Source organism: Anarhichas minor, unplaced genomic scaffold (assembly GCF_050575085.1).
Source record: "Anarhichas minor isolate MPS153535 unplaced genomic scaffold, ASM5057508v1 ptg000009l, whole genome shotgun sequence".
Classification (NCBI taxonomy): domain Eukaryota; kingdom Metazoa; phylum Chordata; class Actinopteri; order Perciformes; family Anarhichadidae; genus Anarhichas; species Anarhichas minor.
Window position 1 is genome coordinate 3,064,640 of NW_027466455.1, and position 17,078 is coordinate 3,081,717.

Here is a 17,078-nt window from a genome sequence, read left to right on the forward strand (position 1 = left end):
TCAATGATTACAACACTGCCAGTATACATGCTGTTACAGTGCCAACTTCTTCTCTTATAATAGTAGAAAGTGTTCTTCTGGAACCTCGTTAATAACACCTAGGGCAAAAGCAATTTTTTGAAATGAAGTTCATAAATGCACACTTGATTTGCATATTCTAGATCGCAGGGCAGATAACAATGAGTCCCACACATTCAGTAAAATATGCAACCGACTCAAACGAAAAACAGTTTATGGTTAGATTCAAGATAGAAGTAAGAGATTTAGCATTACAAATCATTTAAAATGATTGTTTGACACGTGTTTAACAAGTGACAAGAGATAACTTAACAATCAGCACTTGGAAACAGGATTAGAACTTGGGAAATAGGTTTTTAATAGTACCGTGTCCTCAATCATATCACACTTGGCTCTCTTGGAAAAGCATGCCTAGAAGTGCACAGAAGTGTGCATGCTTAAATGGCACACGTCATCACTTTTCAAAGCATATAAGCGCCTCTTGCACATCTTATGCCTGGAGTTCTCCAGACCAATCCTTGGCAGACGGTGCTGTGAAAAAGAAGAAAAAAGCAAACGTGAGCATATATAGTTTATAATGGGCTCATCTCAGGCTTTCACAAGATGGAAAGGAATATAAATAACAATTGAAAATGGATCCATCATGAATTATACAACGTAAAGGGGCCTCATTAGAGATAATATCCTTCTGCTTCTCTTATCTTAACTCAAGTTTCAAAGTTAGAAAATCCAATCTTCCTATTACAGAAGCTTCTGTAATTAAGCACAGTCGCGATGCTATCGCAGTGACAAAGTGTCCAGAGACAGACATATAAGCGCCCGAGGTCTTATTAATAACATTGCGTACGCACAAACGTCCCACGCAAACCATGTGATCTATAAAAACAAACTTGACAAGAGAATGTCTGCTCCTGCGCGGAAACCCTGCTAATAGCAAATAGCATTGAGGAATTGCAGATCGGATCGTCAATAGTTATCATTAATATCTTAGTATACTGGGCGTTTCACACAGCACAATTTAAATGTTTACATAGTTTTTGTGTGTAGAATTGCTGCAGTGAATCCAACTATATTTATTCTTTTATGATTTCTGTCAAAGAAAAATGTATTTTTACTTGTAGCTGCCGTGATTCAGGGCAAAGAACCATTGTTCAGCAGGCTCATTATTATACATAACCATTCATGGTCATGCTTTGCATTGATCATTTGTGGTTGAATGTGGGCGTGTGAAGGGCGTGATATGAGCCTGATCCATGAGCAGACATTTTCAACGGGATTTGGGATTTCTAAAAAGAAAATGGCTCACTAGCAGGCAGCAGCAGTAAGCTTTTATAAATCAGAATATTTTTTGCCGTACGTACATTTCCTAATTTCTACGTACGCAAACATTTAGTGTGGATCCTACGCATTGTTTAACAAAAGACACCCCCGGTGACTCACAAGGAGGAAACAATACCAGCGTCACTGTCGTGGCTGATAACAAAAGAGTCACCATAATGTCTTAGTTTGTGAAAAGCACCTCACCTCCCTGAAGTTTTTTTTTCAGGAATGGGGATTAGTGGTTTCAATGGAATATATGTTGGACTGTAAACGGCAGGAGATTATAGCAATCGGTATGTTTGTGCGAGGAGAAACGGATCTGAACCTCTGCTGGGAAACTCGAGTGGAGCATTCTCCTGCGGTTTTCTCTGTAGGTGGTGGGGACCGAAATAGAGACTCAATTCCCTTCTTATCGAAAGCAGAAATGAGAGTTTTTCACTGGATGCTATGGCCAGGCTTAATCTCCCATGAGAAGAAACACGGCTCTCTCTCTCTCTCTCTCTCTCGCTCTCCACACAAACAGTAGCAGACATGCTCCCCTTACCAGACAGACACTTGTCTCTCTCACTCTGTGGGTGTAAAGTTTTGTCTCTGCAGCCATCTCTCCTGACAAAACAACAAACGTGCCCGTGCGCGCGCACATGCTCCGTATCACACCTTCCAGATGCCACAAGAGCTTCGGCGAGGCAAAGCCAGCGGGGTCGGATAAGCCTCTGCGGAAAAAAAAAATGAACATTGTCCGCGAAACATGTCCCCTCTCCATCACGGCTCCGCGCACACACAGGCCTGTAGTCATTGTGTGACAGGACCAGTGTTTTCAATTCCATGCGAGAATGCAGCTCCGTCTTATTGAACTGCCTTCAGGAAGGAGAAAAAATGTTAAGCACAGCTGTGGATTTTCTATTAAGCCGAGCGAGATGTGACTGCTGTGAATTCATGGGGATCAATAAACTCCTTCCGACAGCGTAGGAAGCCATTGGAGCTCCATGTGCTTTACAGATGTATTTACCGGCAGCACACAATTCAGGGGACGCAACTTTTTTTCTTATTCAAGCCGGGCGTTTCTTTCTTCTGGCCTGCTGCTAAATGATGACCCTCAGGCAGTGATTGCGGAGCAGTCAGAGCGGGCCCAAAATAGACAAAGCAGGAAAGGAAGAAAAGGACCCGAGGAAGAAGCTGGAAGGGCCGCCATGTGGGAGGACCGGCCCTCATTGAGATTTGTGTCACGTTCCTTTGCACTCAAAGCCGAGGAGAGAGATGGGGAGAGGAGGAAGGCGAGAGAGAGCATGCGAAATTGAGCGAGTGAGCGGAGCGAAGTTCCCATGAACGATTCCCGCCTTTCCCCACCAGGCTAATTAAACTCTGACTTTGTTAGGGAGCCTTAATTACATCACCCAATTAAAGCTTTGGTTTGGATCCTCCAGTGCTGTTAATGAGCCTCAGTCGCAAGAGTGACAAGACATAGGAAGAGACGACGGAGATGAAACATGGAGCGGGAACAAGACTCACTCAAAAACACGTTTTTATGTTCGTATGAAAAGTCATCTATGGACAGTAATTGTGTTGACAGTAACACACAATTAGAGAATAATATACAACATCTCTTTCTCAAACAACAAGCCCTGCTCATTAAATCATTCTATCTCTCTTTCTGCTCTACCTCAGCACGACCTCACTTTCCCCCTCTCTGTTGCATACCTCCGAGCTACTTATCAGTCCCAGGATGTTGTGGGCGTTATATCGGTTTTACTCCGACAAGATCAGAGCTTTGAGGAGCTCCTCAATAATTCATCAGGCGACACGCTATAGAGGCAACCTGCGAGTGTTCTTTTTATGTCGAGGAGTGAAACCAAGAGATTGGATGAGAGATGAGGAATGACCCAAGAGCTGGGCCCACTGACCCAGCGTGATTCAGATCAAACCCACACTGGTCGATGGGTTTAGGTGTCAGTGTGATGCGTTATTGATCTTCCGTAGGTAGCCATCCTCCACAAGTAAACAGCCCCAGGTTTATCCTACAGGCTCCACAGGTTAGATGTTTGGCAATGTGGAGGCTTGAGCCGTCGTCCTCTGGATGATCTGTGAACAGTACACCATCCTGTTGCCGCTCACAGATTTCAGAGGAGCGTGTCCTCAACGTTACTATCGAAAGTGCATACAATTAATACAATAAACATTCTTCTGATTTGACCAATTTCTGTGGTAATAATGCGGCGCTTAGACAAGATAGCAATATTGCGTTGATAGTGAGGTGAATGTGCTCTGATCGTTCGGCCTTCCTTTGTTATTGGCCGATATTAGCTGTGGATAGTTTGAGCGGTGGTCCCTATGAAGGCCGATCAGGTGATGTAAAACATGCGGCACAATTTCTCTGTGCGCTGCTAAAATGGCTTCAGCAGAGTTGTGTCCACAGGATGCTTCCAGGAAACGGGGATCTGAAAAATGTGTAAAACGGTCTGCAGCAAATAGCAAACAAATTCTGAAATGTGTGGATAATAACGATAACGTCTACTGATTGTTATAATACAAGTTAAGTTTATTTGCATTTGTATAAAGACTTCAAAAAAGAGATTAAGAATGAGCTAAAACTAAAATAAAACCTACATATAACAATGTTTTGTTTGACTTTATTGATAAATGATTAACTAACTCACATCATGTCATTTACTATTAAAAAGCAATGCCATTGTTTTGCAAAAATAAAGCTTAAAGGTTTCTCTGCGGAATTAAGCGAATATTTAATTCAGAGCCTTAAATGAACTAATCAACACTTAATTATTTCACCATGAACATTAAACTTTCACCATCGGTTTATAATTGCCATTGAACAGTGGTACAGGCGTTCATGTACACAGTGTACCATCAGTCAGTACATTTGTTGTTTCTAAAGAACTGAATGCAGAGCCCGGTGCTCAGTCTACTGTTAAATGCACATATCAAGAAGCCAAGTACGGCATTATTCAGATGCCTTGTGACCATTTTACTTCAAAACTGGTCAGCGGTGCATTTAATTATGAAGTATTTCTGCTGTCCGCTGCGAAATCTTATTAAGATTCCAATTCAAATTCGATGTTAAAGCAGAGCAGTGGATGGAGAACGGGTACTTCAAACTGTAAACAGATATCATAGTTTCATCCAGGAGCATGACCTTTACAAATACACTAACAGTGGAAAGGAGATACAAAGCAGATGAAGATCATTTTTAAGTCAGTTTAATTGATCGTCCATTGAGTGCACACTAAAAAAAACAAGATTTATCTGCTATCACATAATAAATCACATAACAGGAAATACTCTTTTTGCAAAAAAAAAACCGACAGATATACTTGGTTGCAGCACCATGGTTGGGGGGAAAAAAACATATACAGATGTACAGACCCGAAACAGGCCCAATGCAAAAGCAGGGAGGTGGTGTAGTAGCAGCTGATGATGTGTCTGCGTATGGTAGAGGTTCTCTGTGCTGGTGTGAGATTTACACCACAGCGAGGTGGAAACACCGGGCTGGCCAGAAAAACCTTTCAGCCAGGTTCATGGAGTCGATCCAGGTGCTGATGAGCTGTAGGGAGGTTACTTTGACTTTGCCAACATGTGACTCTCAGTGAGACACGATATTTGGGCAGGGCATCATCCCTCTGTGTCAAAATACATCACTTTGGCTGAGAGCAACAGCAGCAAGTGCAGCATTTGTAAATGGTTTATGGAGATGCATGTATGAAGAAACCGGGTGTTTTTCTTCCCCCCCCCCCCCCCCCCCCCTGTTGCACAAATGATATGGCCACCATTGCGGCCTGATTTAAAAGCAAGCACGGGAAGATATATTAGGCTCGGACACGCTGTTGGATTTTCCATCTGCAGTCTAATCAAAGCTGAATTATAGAATGCGCAAACTCCAAACAACCTTTTTGTCAGGAAACTGGCGGATCATTATCCGCCGGTCTTGTTCTCCTTTTGAGTAAATAGGGGGGGGGGGGGGGGGGGGGTGACTCATGCTGGCAGCGCCGTGGAGTGGCGTGTGGGTAAAGATAAAGAAGAAATGTCATCATGTGGGCTAAACGTGGTTCCGCGGCCTCCGCTGTTCAAATCAATGGAGTCAAACTCAATCAATCAGGCTGAATATCTTTAGTCTCGCTCGCTTTCATGCTTCTACTACGGAGACGCCCACTCACTGGAAACACGCTATATGCTTTTCTTTCAGCGCTGTTTGCGTCAGGCCTGGTTTTGGTTCAGACATCTATGTGAAATAAAATACTTGCATTTCTCATGTTCACTTGGGTCGGTTTCATATAAGACTGTGGTTCTTGGCAGCTTTCAGCAGGAGAACACATCTATGTGTTATCGGTGACATCATTTTGGTTTTTTCCCGGGCCTGTCAGCAACCTGCCTGCGGGTTTTAACTCAGCAACCAGAACTGCATACAGAGAGAAGAGCGTGCAGTCGTGGAGAGCCGATTGAAGCTGTAGATTGGTTTAGACTATGGGTGCAGTAGGCTTGGGTCACGCAACAGGAAATGAAACGATGGTTCACTTGATAACTGCCTAGAGTGTTGAGATGTGGCTCACTCTGTGTATGAGGGCTGAGGTTCATTATTTCTATATTGGCCACTGCCTGCCAGTCATACCGGATAATGGCCATCAGGCTTTGGCTCTACTACACACTAAGAGCACAGCAGAGTGACGCGAGCGATTCATCGTACCAATCCTTTACTGTTAAAGACTTCGATAATGTCTACATTTGCCTCCAGAATATCGACATAATTCTTTGGAAGCACTGTTATTGGCAAAACTTTCTCATTCCAAACTCATCAAATACAGCAGCTGGGTCAGTGTCCCTACACTTTAAACTATGGCGCTCTATGTACCCCTCTAGCGTCAGTTTCCGCTCAATACATGCATATACTTTTCAAAATCTTCCTCACTCACAGGAAAATATAAAGTACGTATGTTACATCGTATGCAATGGAAAATAAGTCAGCTTAAACTTTTGTTTTTTACACAGGACACGAACCGCGGCCTCCTGAGTTAAAGTTATATGTTCTTGACCCATTCATCCACCCCGATTTCCGTACACAGACTTTGTCGCTCTTAATACTAGGTCACCTGACTTCCTCCTTTACTCCCGCCGCCACAACTACGTCCACAAAGAGCAGCATAGTTTGAAGCTTAGGGCCGATGACCAAGCCCGCTGTATTTGACGACCTGGAAGTGAGAACAGACTAATCCATGGGTGCGTCTAAGGTAGACAGAAAACACACAGGTTGACACACGAGGATTACAAATCGTTTACAATAACACAACCGTCCATTTGAAATGTCAGCCACATGTACTGTAAGTGGGCCACACAGTGAGCGGAGGCAACTCCTCGGTAATTGGTCGGCTGCAGGTGTAAAGCTTGAAATTGCACTTGCAGCATCTCTGCCGTACAGAGAGGTGGCAAAGTAAAGATAGCGACTCCACCATATCGTCGATCAGCCTCAATCAAACTTACATCCTGTATCTCTGAGGCCCCCCAAAACTGATTTTATTTTTAGGTCTCCTGTGACTTTGACAAGTCGTTTCACAAAACCACAAATTTCTTAGAACTACTCTAAAGTTGTGAAATCCTCCTTGGTGCGTCTGTTTGTTCTCCAAATGTGACACCGCGCTCTGCTGTCCTCTCAGCCTTCAAGGTGAAACAGCCCTCCAACACAGAAAGAAAGGGAATATAATGGAGAGGAATAACTTGAGCATTGCCATGGAAACTAGCCTGAAGTTAGAAAGAAGGGTTGAAGAATTACTGCGTTTTCATTTTTTCTTTTTATAACCGTTACAGCCTTTTCACATTGTTTCATTTCAAGGCCCGTTTCTCTCAAGTGTGTTGTTATATGCTGATATGTGTAGTGGCTTTGTTAACGCAATGTTTATAACAAAGCCTTGTATGAAAATGTATGGTTGTATAACTGAGAAGGTTTGGGGGGCTTGAGCGCTGCTGAGCTGAATACAGGGGGACTTGTTCCAATCCCAACACCTCCCCTTTACTAATCCCCCATCACCCCTGAAATGCCTGATCCAGCCCCTCTCCCTCCGAGTCACTCTGATTCGCCTCATCAAATGAACAAAGAGCCAGAGTCATGATTTTATGCTGATGATGTTGGCATATCTTTGGTCATGTTTTGCTGTTACCTTATCCTTTTTCTCCCCCCCAAGATGTGCCATAATCTAATCCCCCCCTCCCTCTGCCATGTTTTACAAATGTTTCCTTGACTGTGACCCTAACACATTTACCAGACTTAAGAGAAAAAAAAATGTTATGAAAGTCAAATGTAGTGTATAAAGTGATATTCTGCCATGTTCTGTTAACAAACTCCCAATATGTGTGACCTTTAACTCCAGCTGGGCCTGTGATAGAAAGGATTTCTCCTGAATGACTGCAAGTTTTACAAATGATATTGTTATACACCCAGCAATATTTATTTAAATCGGGTGATCATTTCACAAGTGGGCTAAAATCAGATAACTGAGGCTTGACAACAAATTCTGGCTCATTAAGATGATTATTTAATTGTCACCTGTGTTGGTGGCTGTTTTAGAAGGATGTTCTTGCCCCATGTTTGTGTGTGGTGTTTGGGAGGGAAGTGGGCATCAGGTGAGAACAGGGAGCCGTAGTGTGTAATGCTATCTCTCAGTGTACGGTAGTGTGTACTGAGAGTTTGGGTTAGAAATGACAGTTTCCTGCAGCAGCTCCTGAGGGTTTGCATACAGATTAAGCTAATTAGAAATGAGCCATAGAGACCACCATGCCCAAAGGGAGGGAAGTGGGATTGAGCCCATCCTTCATAAACAAAATGAATAATTCAAGTTTCTTAACATCATGATTATTATTCACCCCCCAAAAAAAAAGCAAAAGAGGAGAAGAGGTAAATACGTTGGGGGCGGGGGGGTGAGTTGTTTATCACTATCCGAGAACAATCTTACACAGCTTTCTTTTTGTAATTTTTTTTTTCATGCAAAAATCATGCGGCCAATTTGTTGATGTAAGTGACCTGAACCTCGTGGTTTTGCTATCTTATTCAACCAATCACAGCAGAAACATCTGAGCGGTAGTGTAGCAAGCGTAGGTGAGACAGTTAACAGTGAAGCATAGGCTGTGTAGTACAATAGATGTTAAGTTGTTCAGTGTAATTTGTAGTCTACTTTTATCTTGTGTTAGTGATATATAGTGAGCATATAGGTCTATGCAGCACAGGGAGGTAGGTCAGAACAGGTGAAGGATAGAGTATTGTCTTACATCTTGTATTTTATTTCAGTTCAGAGCTAGTCAGCATATTAACTTTTTAAATAGAACTAACTAAACTTGTATAACTAACCTCATGTAAAGTCTTAGTGCTGTTCTAATACTGGTGTTGCTGTATTCATTTGAACTGTTTTTCTTCTGTTCATCTGGAGGCGGTGTCTCTCTCAGGTGGTCTCTAACACTCTGTTTCTCCGTTGTCTCTTTCTTGTCCTAGGAGGTGAATTAGTGTTGCCCATAATAACGGTGGACTCCCTAGACCCCCCATCCATCGCCACCCACTACCCAGTAATCCCCCCACCCCCAACCACCTACCGCCCCTTCCTCACCCTGCTCGAAACCACCAAAGAGTCCCTCCCCTTGCCAAACGGCCGGCCCCCCTGCCTCTTGGACCAGGAGGAATGTGAGGAGACCATCGAGGTGTCGGCGTACGGCTCGGGGGAGATGACAGAGTCTGATGACGAGGACTATTACAAAAACTCCCCCCTGGTCACCGACAGGACTGTCCTCCCTCCTCCCCCAGCTGTCGAGGGCAGTGTCCAGAACCCCCGAGACCACCACTTCTCCCGCTCCCCCAACTCCCACCGCCCACCTCTCTCCTCCACCCCCACAGCCAATCCCGACCAGCTCAGCCCGCACATCAAGCCGGCCGCCGGCGGCAGCAGCAGTAGTAACAACAAAATCCCCGCTGGTAAAATGAACACCCGGGACCAGGTGCTGCTGCCACCGGCCCACCCCTCTTCAGACCCGGGCCACCGCAGAGTCCCAGGAATAACCTACCCCCCAAATTTCCCCCATGTTCCCACTCCAGACCCCACGTCTCCTGATAGAGGGCTCCCGGGCGCCGTGGAGGTGCAGCAGTCCAGCAGCACCACAGGAATGGTGGTCGGCATCGTGGCGGCCGCTGCCCTCTGCATCCTCATCCTGCTCTACGCCATGTACAAGTACCGCAACCGCGACGAGGGCTCCTACCAGGTGGACCAGAGCCGCAACTATATCAGTAACTCAGCCACGCAGAGCAACGGAGCCCTGGTGAAGGAGAAACAGCCCAGCACTGCCAAGACGGTCACCAAGAACAAGAAGAACAAAGACAAAGAGTACTACGTCTGAGGGAGCGCCGCCGTGACACACAGAGACAGATAGATGCACTCAGAGAAGGAAAGAGACGAGAGAAACAGGGAGCGAGAAAGGGCAGTATATGGAAACATAGCAGAGGGTTATTCATTCAAAACTCAGTGTTGTCAGGTGGCCATACATGTCAATTCCAATCTAATCAGAGGGAGGCAGCAAAATAAGAAGGCAAGGTGACATCATGCTTCTGTTCACACCGTTCAGCATTGCTTTGAGTGATTTGACTTCTTATTCTTATAACCATGGTGTGGCTTTAAGGCAAGGCTATTACACCTCAGATCTCAACATATACTGTGCCAACAACCGTGTACCGAATGCTGATCAAACAGTGATTTATGCGTTCGCACATGGCGGGTTGATTAATACCGTGAGTACTGTAGGAAAGCGCCACCATCAGTATTTGTGTCATGGTCCGTACTTCATTCTGAGGCGAGCTCGTGGTGTAAGCCTTCGCCTTAGAAAGTATCAACATATTATTTTGTACCTTGACATCCCTCTGTCAAATCAATATACTGCCAGCTCACAGAGGCATTGTGTCAAACCCAGCTCTCCCACCTCTGTGAGTGATCTCTCTCACCTCTTGTCAGATCTCTCTCTCTCTTCCTCTCAGTCGCTCGTGCACCCTGTTTCTCCCCTTGTCCGGTGCGCCGCAGCCGATGCAACGTAAACTCTGCCGTGTTTCAAGCATGTAGTATTCATTTACGAAAAAGAGTTAAAAAACTTTTTCTTTCTGTGGAGTTTAAAAAAAAACAAAAAAAATACGACGACGATTGATGATCATAACGACGTTTAAACGTAGCAACTATGTGAGATACCAACCCAATGGATGCTAACTTGTACGTTAAGCCGCCAAAAACTTGTTGAGGCCAAAATCCCCTTGGTCGTCCTTTGTTCCAGCAGATCTGTGTCATGTGTTTTTGGGGCTCCGAGGTGCTCCCTCCCCCCCTCTAGCGGGCCAGCAGAGAAACTGTGTCGCGTCCTTACAGTACAGTTACTAATAACCGAAAAACAGAAAAAACCTCCAGCAAACAAGATGAACTCTGTTCTATATAATTATAAATATATGTATAGACGTTGCAGAAACCTCTGGACCTAAAGCGTGAGCGAGTGGAGAAGCGAGAGTACGCTGATGGTGTGCAGCGATGACAGACTTTAGGATTTCTGACAGTTACAACGCCCAAACCCCCGCTCCTCAGACCCCACCCTCTCATGAACAGTACGGCTGACGCAGCCTTGCTGCAAGACTCGGCCACTTTGGTTTGCTCTTTTCTTTTTTTATTTGATTCTTTTCTCTGGAGAATTGAGAGACATTTTAGGGAAATTCTGAATTCTTGCTGGAGTTCCACTGTGGAGAGAGATACCTTGCAGCTGAAGATGCGACTGTGTCTTTCGCCCCCCCCTCTCTAGCCTGACTGGACTGATGGCAGCCAATGGGCAAAGCAAACTTTGTGGGAAGAGCACACAAATACAAGGTGAACGGCAGTTCCCTGGAAGATGTACAACAGAACTCTAGTATTCCAATTTTCTCAACTCTATTAAAAAAAGAAAACTGTACCATGAAAAGAAAAATCCTGAAAAAAGTTTGTGAAATGTCTAAATATTTGACTCTCATCCCATTACTAAGAGAAATGTGTTTCCCCTCCCATCATTCCTGTTTGGAGAAAAGAAAAAAGATTACGATCGTGGAAAGCGGAAATTTCTATGTATTTTCTTTTGGTAATTGAGCAAATGTGATTTGGGTTATGAACATGAAACCATGCATTTTCCTTTTATTCCATCTGTCATCCTCGATCTGCTTTTGTCCTGCATCTATTCCTTTTTCTCTGTATGGCAGATTGTATGTTCCCATACCCTGTGTAGAAGGCAGGCTCTATCCATTCTCCATGTTTTTTTAAAATTTGTTTTGAATCCATTTCTGTCTATCTGGCGAGAGACAAAGATGGCTGCCGCTTCATTTGACAGGCTCCATCAATTCATTCTCCCACCACGTTTGTCTGGTTTCTCTCTTTCTCCATTCCAAGCATACTCCTCCCAGTATCTTCCTGTTCTTTCTAAATGTTATTGTAAAGTGTTCCAGTGAGATGACTCTAAATATGTGTACATTAACAGAGGGAATACACTTGGTTATATACTTCTTACTCCTTGTGTCGCGTGTTCTCTTTATCGTCTCTCAGTCGAATTTCAGTATTTGGACAGTTACTGAAACCTGCATTTGATTTTAGAAGTATTAGATCTACATCAGGATGCTGAATAAAGCTGCAATGTGTAACCATTTCTGACTTTGCCCCCCCACCCTCTGGCAAAAAGCTAAGATCAGTAGTTTAAAAAAATAAAAATACATCGGAAAGTAAGTTTTTTAGACATGACAACTTGAGTTCAATCCTAATGACTCTACTTTTTAAAAATATTCTAAATTGGTCTAATATCTATAAAAAAAATATTTGGGTTATTTGCACTCATTGGCAGGGTGGGACATCTTAGTGTAAGACCTGGAGGATTAGACGATTAACCGCAAAGTGTTGAAAGTCTCTACGCTGTCTTCAAAGCCACAAGACTACTTTCACAAAAACTCTAATTTGACTTGTTAGAACACAGTTGCTGGTCTACCGCTACCTCGATTGGTTCTTTTGTTTGGTGTTTTGAAGGTTCGTTATTTCTGATTCACTGAACTCACAAACAACTAACTAATAAAGGCAGCACATACCTTAGTTTAGCTTCCATGCTTGCATTAATCTAATGTCAGATACTTTATTGTTGTAGAGCTAAGTTTTCTCAGGGGATGCCCACAGTGTCCGAATTTGAATACGTATACTTATATACTACATTTTTTCATTAATATTTTAGATTGTTCAAATATTTTTTTTGGAACATTCACATGCAAAACTATCATCAGTTACATTTCAGTCTTTGCACCGCTAAAGGAAAATACTTTTTACACAAGTATCCCATCCTGGTGGGATGTTTAAAGACCATGGTGAAAGCATGCTGTCCCCAGCTTCAAAGAGCAATCATACAACTAAAGCACACTTCTGGACACCTCTTCAATCAGGAACAGCATGCAGTAACACACAGGCTGAGGTAAGTGCTCGAATGATGGAATGGTGATTTACTTATAGTCTTATACATTACAATTCAAAATAATTATTCTACGTCATCCAAAACTATTTAAACATTTAGATTGTGGGCCTAAAAAGCACATCGGACCATCTATCTCCTTTTTTTTGACTTTTCGACATGAGATGCTCTGACTTTTTTCCACATACTATACCATGAGTTTTGAATACATTTTTTTAACATAATATACGATGACTTAAGACGTTTTTTGACATACCATACAATACCTTTTTTCAACATGCTATACTATGAATTTTTCAAAACTCTTTTCGACATGCTATACTATGACTTTATTATGATTTTATTCAACATGCTATACTATGACTGATTTTATTCAACATGCTATACTATGACTTTATTATGACTATTCGACATGCTATACTATGACTTTATTATGACTTTATTCAACATGCTATACTATGACTGATTTTATTCAACATGCTATACTATGACTTTATTATGATTTTATTCAACATGCTATACTATGACTGATTTTATTCAACATGCTATACTATGACTTTATTATGACTATTCGACATGCTATACTATGACTTTATTATGACTTTATTCGACATGCTATACTATGACTTTATTATGACTATTCGACATGCTATACTATGACTTTATTATGACTTTATTCGACATGCTATACTATGACTTTATTATGACTATTCGACATGCTATACTATGACTTTATTATGACTTTATTCGACATGCTATACTATGACTTTATTATGACTATTCGACATGCTATACTATGACTTTATTATGACTTTATTCGACATGCTATACTATGACTATTATGATTTTATTCAACATGCTATACTATGACTTTATTCGACATGCTATACTATGACTTTATTATGACTTTATTCGACATGCTATACTATGACTTTATTCGACATGCTATACTATGACTTTATGACTTTATTCGACATGCTATACTATGACTTTATTATGACTTTATTCGACATGCTATACTATGACTTTATTCGACATACTATACTACAAACATCAGTCTCCCGCAGACTGATTTTCTAGAACATGATTTTAGCCTTCTCTGGCTGAAAGGCCTTCATGGGAAAGGTTTCTGTACCTCCGGTCTAATTGGTACGTCGGGCTCGGGATGGGCCGGTTCTCTTGACTGCTCCACGCACAGTGCTGACTCCACGCACAGTGCTCCACGCACAGTGCTCCACGCACGGACTCTTTTTACAAAGACAATTTGAATCTCTTTTGTGAACTTGCCTCGTATTTTAGAAAACAGCTCACCGATGTTTACCGCAATTATTTCCCAGTGTTTCAACTTCTCCACGCGATTGACTGAAGATCAAAAACACCTGCGCCACTGTGGACAACATTGCGGTCACGCCCCCTCTGCCCGCAGGTTCCCAAAACTCTGATTATGGATGGAATAGATTGTCTCTCAGCATTGTGTCTCTCTTAATTCAGAGACACAATGTTGCCTCAATAGACTTTAGTTGTTCTCCCTTTACTTGTAATTTATATTGTATTATTTTAAGTGATTTTTACTCTAGTATAAATATAATTGCCACTCGAATAAATGCCTGCCTGCCTCGTCTGAATAAAAAGACCTGACGGCACTGTCATGAATAATCTTGTATAAAAACACACAACCTCATAGCAGAAACATGGTACATACGCTGTCACAAATAAATATGGCTGTTTCTTTTTGTGAGGGCATTATCCATCAAACCAGAAACCATGCCAGAACATTTCCCCAACACATAGTATGTCAAGTGTATGTCCCATCCGAATGCATACTGCATAGTGAGGGATTTATTTTCTGCATTCCTGACTGGCCAATGTAGTCTGTTCCTGTGCAGTTTGGTGGCCGATGGACGTGCAGAGAACAGACTGAATTATTGCAGTATAGAACTGGATCAGCAGCTCCTGAGGCAGGTTGAACTTGCGGACATCCTCGGTTCTCTGCGGGTGCCTTTTTCCTGATGTTGTCTATGGTGGAAGTCCACTCGAGGTCCACTGCCTCCCTGAAGGCTTCCACAGCAGAACCAGTGTTGAAATATATATATATATATTGTGCTGCCCTCAGTATATGTGCTGTGATACACCTTGACAGTTAGACAAACTCCTTCCTGAAATCACGACTCTGAAGACAGTGCCCGTTGTCCACAGGTTTAATGACGTAAGAAAGAGTAAAACTAACACACAAAAGGCATAATGAATACAAATAAAATGATTTCTCTTTAACCTTACACATACACACAATGTACATATACTGATTCTTCAATGTAATACATTGCTTTGTTTTTAATCGCTGCTTTTTATGTATTTACTGCTGATATGAACTTTTACAGTCATAGCGGAGTTACTAATGACTCGATGGACTTTGTGCATAAAATTTCCCAAAACTAAACATTGTCACAAAAATAATCATCTGCGATCATAAGTAACAATAAAACAAATCAATACATACCAATGATGCTATCAAAAGGCATAAGATGCAGGCAGACTCAACTGGATTGGAAAACTACCGAAAACAGCGGCTCTGAGCCACGCTCTTCCTTCACTTCCTGATTATAAGTCACCTGACAAGTTACAGGACACTTCCTGTTTCAAAATAAAACGTATAACATACTGACTTAACAATTGTAACAAAACACTCCCCGCCTGGCGTGAATACACGCTACTCAATTAATCCTAGACAGTTCACTTCACTGGGCCTCTCGGGGGAGAAGAAGCACTACCTCAGAGACAGGCCTAAGAAAGAGTTTAGTCACTCCTGTTCGTGTGACCTTGATCTCGACCTTTCGCACCTTCCCGTCTTCGCTGGGGAAGGTCTGTGTTACCAGTCCAAGAGGCCATTCATTCCTTGGTACTTGGCTATCCTTGAGGAGAACAACACTTCCTGGGTTGATGTTCAGATGAGTGGACTGCCACTTCTTGCGTGCCTGTAGTGTTGGGAGGAATTGCTTTCGCCATCTGTCCCAGAAGGTGTTAGACAGGTGCTGGACCTGCCGCCACTGGTGCTTGTAGAGGTCTGAAACTCCAAACTCTCCAGTAGGAGCAGAAAGGACATTCACTTTTTGAGTGAGAAGAGCAGCTGGAGTGAGTATAAATGAGTCCTCAGAGTCAGTTGTCACAGGAACAAGAGGCCTGCCATTTATAATGGCTGTCACTTCTGCCATGAAAGTCACCAGCACCTCATGGGTAAGTTTGTCCTTCAGCTGAAGGAACATGGAGTCCAAGATTCTCCTTGCAAGACCAATCATTCTTTCCCATGTACCGCCAAAATGAGAGGCGTGCGGAGGGTTAAAGGTCCAAGAGCAACCTTGGCCTGACAGGTAAGACTTCACAGTTGTGTTGTCAATGTTTGAGGGTATCTTCAACTGCTTGCAGGCACCAACAAAGTTGGTGCCACGGTCTGAGCGGATGTGTTTGACAGGACCGCGCACAGCAAGAAAGCGCCTTAGCGCGTTGATGAAGCTGGATGTGTCAAGGGACTCTATGACTTCAATATGAACCGCTCGTACGCTCATACACGTGAAGATTACGGCCCATCGTTTACTGTGTGAATGGCCTCCTCTTGTTCTACGTGAAGAGACACTCCAAGGGCCGAACACATCAAGCCCGACATTCGTAAAAGGAGGTTCTGTCGAGAGACAATCCGCTGGAAGACTGGCCATCTTTTGAATTGTAAGTGGGGCTCTAAGCCTTCTGCAGGTTATACACTGGTGGATGATGTTGCTCACTTTTCTTTTGCCACCAACTATCCAAAAACCAGCTGTACGGACAGCCCCTTCTGTAAACAGACGGCCTTGGTGATAGATTTGTTCGTGGTGATGCTTGATGAGTAAGGTTGCAACCTGATGTTTGCCAGGAATAATCACTGGAGTCTTTTCACTCTGATCAAGGTTTGCATTGTGGAGGCGGCCTCCGACTCTCAGAAGGCAGTGTGCATCAATGAAAGGATCCAGATTTTTGAGAGAACTACTTTTAGGAATCTGCTCATGTTTTTGGATACATTTGATCTCTTGACTGTAGACTTCCCCTTGTACTGCTTGAATGATGATGTGCGACGCTTGATCAGACTCCTCAACAGTGTATCCTGTTTTGCAGTGATGCCAGCCCTTACAAGGGCTGTTCGTCAAGGTCATGTTGAAAAGACGGGCTATGTGTATGAGGCGAATAATGGCCCGAGTTAGAGACTTCCAGGATGAGAACTTCGAGAATCGTTGAGAACCAAG

General features: G+C 43.0%; 1 protein-coding gene across 37 annotated transcripts in view; it reads left to right on the forward strand.

Annotated features, from left to right (window-relative positions):
- The window catches only part of nrxn2b (neurexin 2b), a 528,601-nt gene extending 516,728 nt beyond the window's left edge, over window positions 1-11,873 (forward strand). For 28 of the 37 annotated variants that reach the window (XM_076087049.1, XM_076087035.1, XM_076087034.1 and 25 more), the window contains one exon: window positions 8,822-11,873. In XM_076087049.1, the coding sequence (XP_075943164.1) occupies window positions 8,822-9,714 (893 nt within the window). In that variant the 3' untranslated portion in view covers window positions 9,715-11,873. Of the gene's footprint in view, window positions 1-2,637; window positions 2,641-3,206; window positions 3,245-3,649; window positions 3,658-8,821 lie in introns of all 37 variants that reach the window. The other 9 variants (XM_076087060.1, XM_076087061.1, XM_076087066.1 and 6 more) reach the window with 4 other exon arrangements.
- The last annotated feature ends 5,205 nt before the right edge of the window (window positions 11,874-17,078 follow it).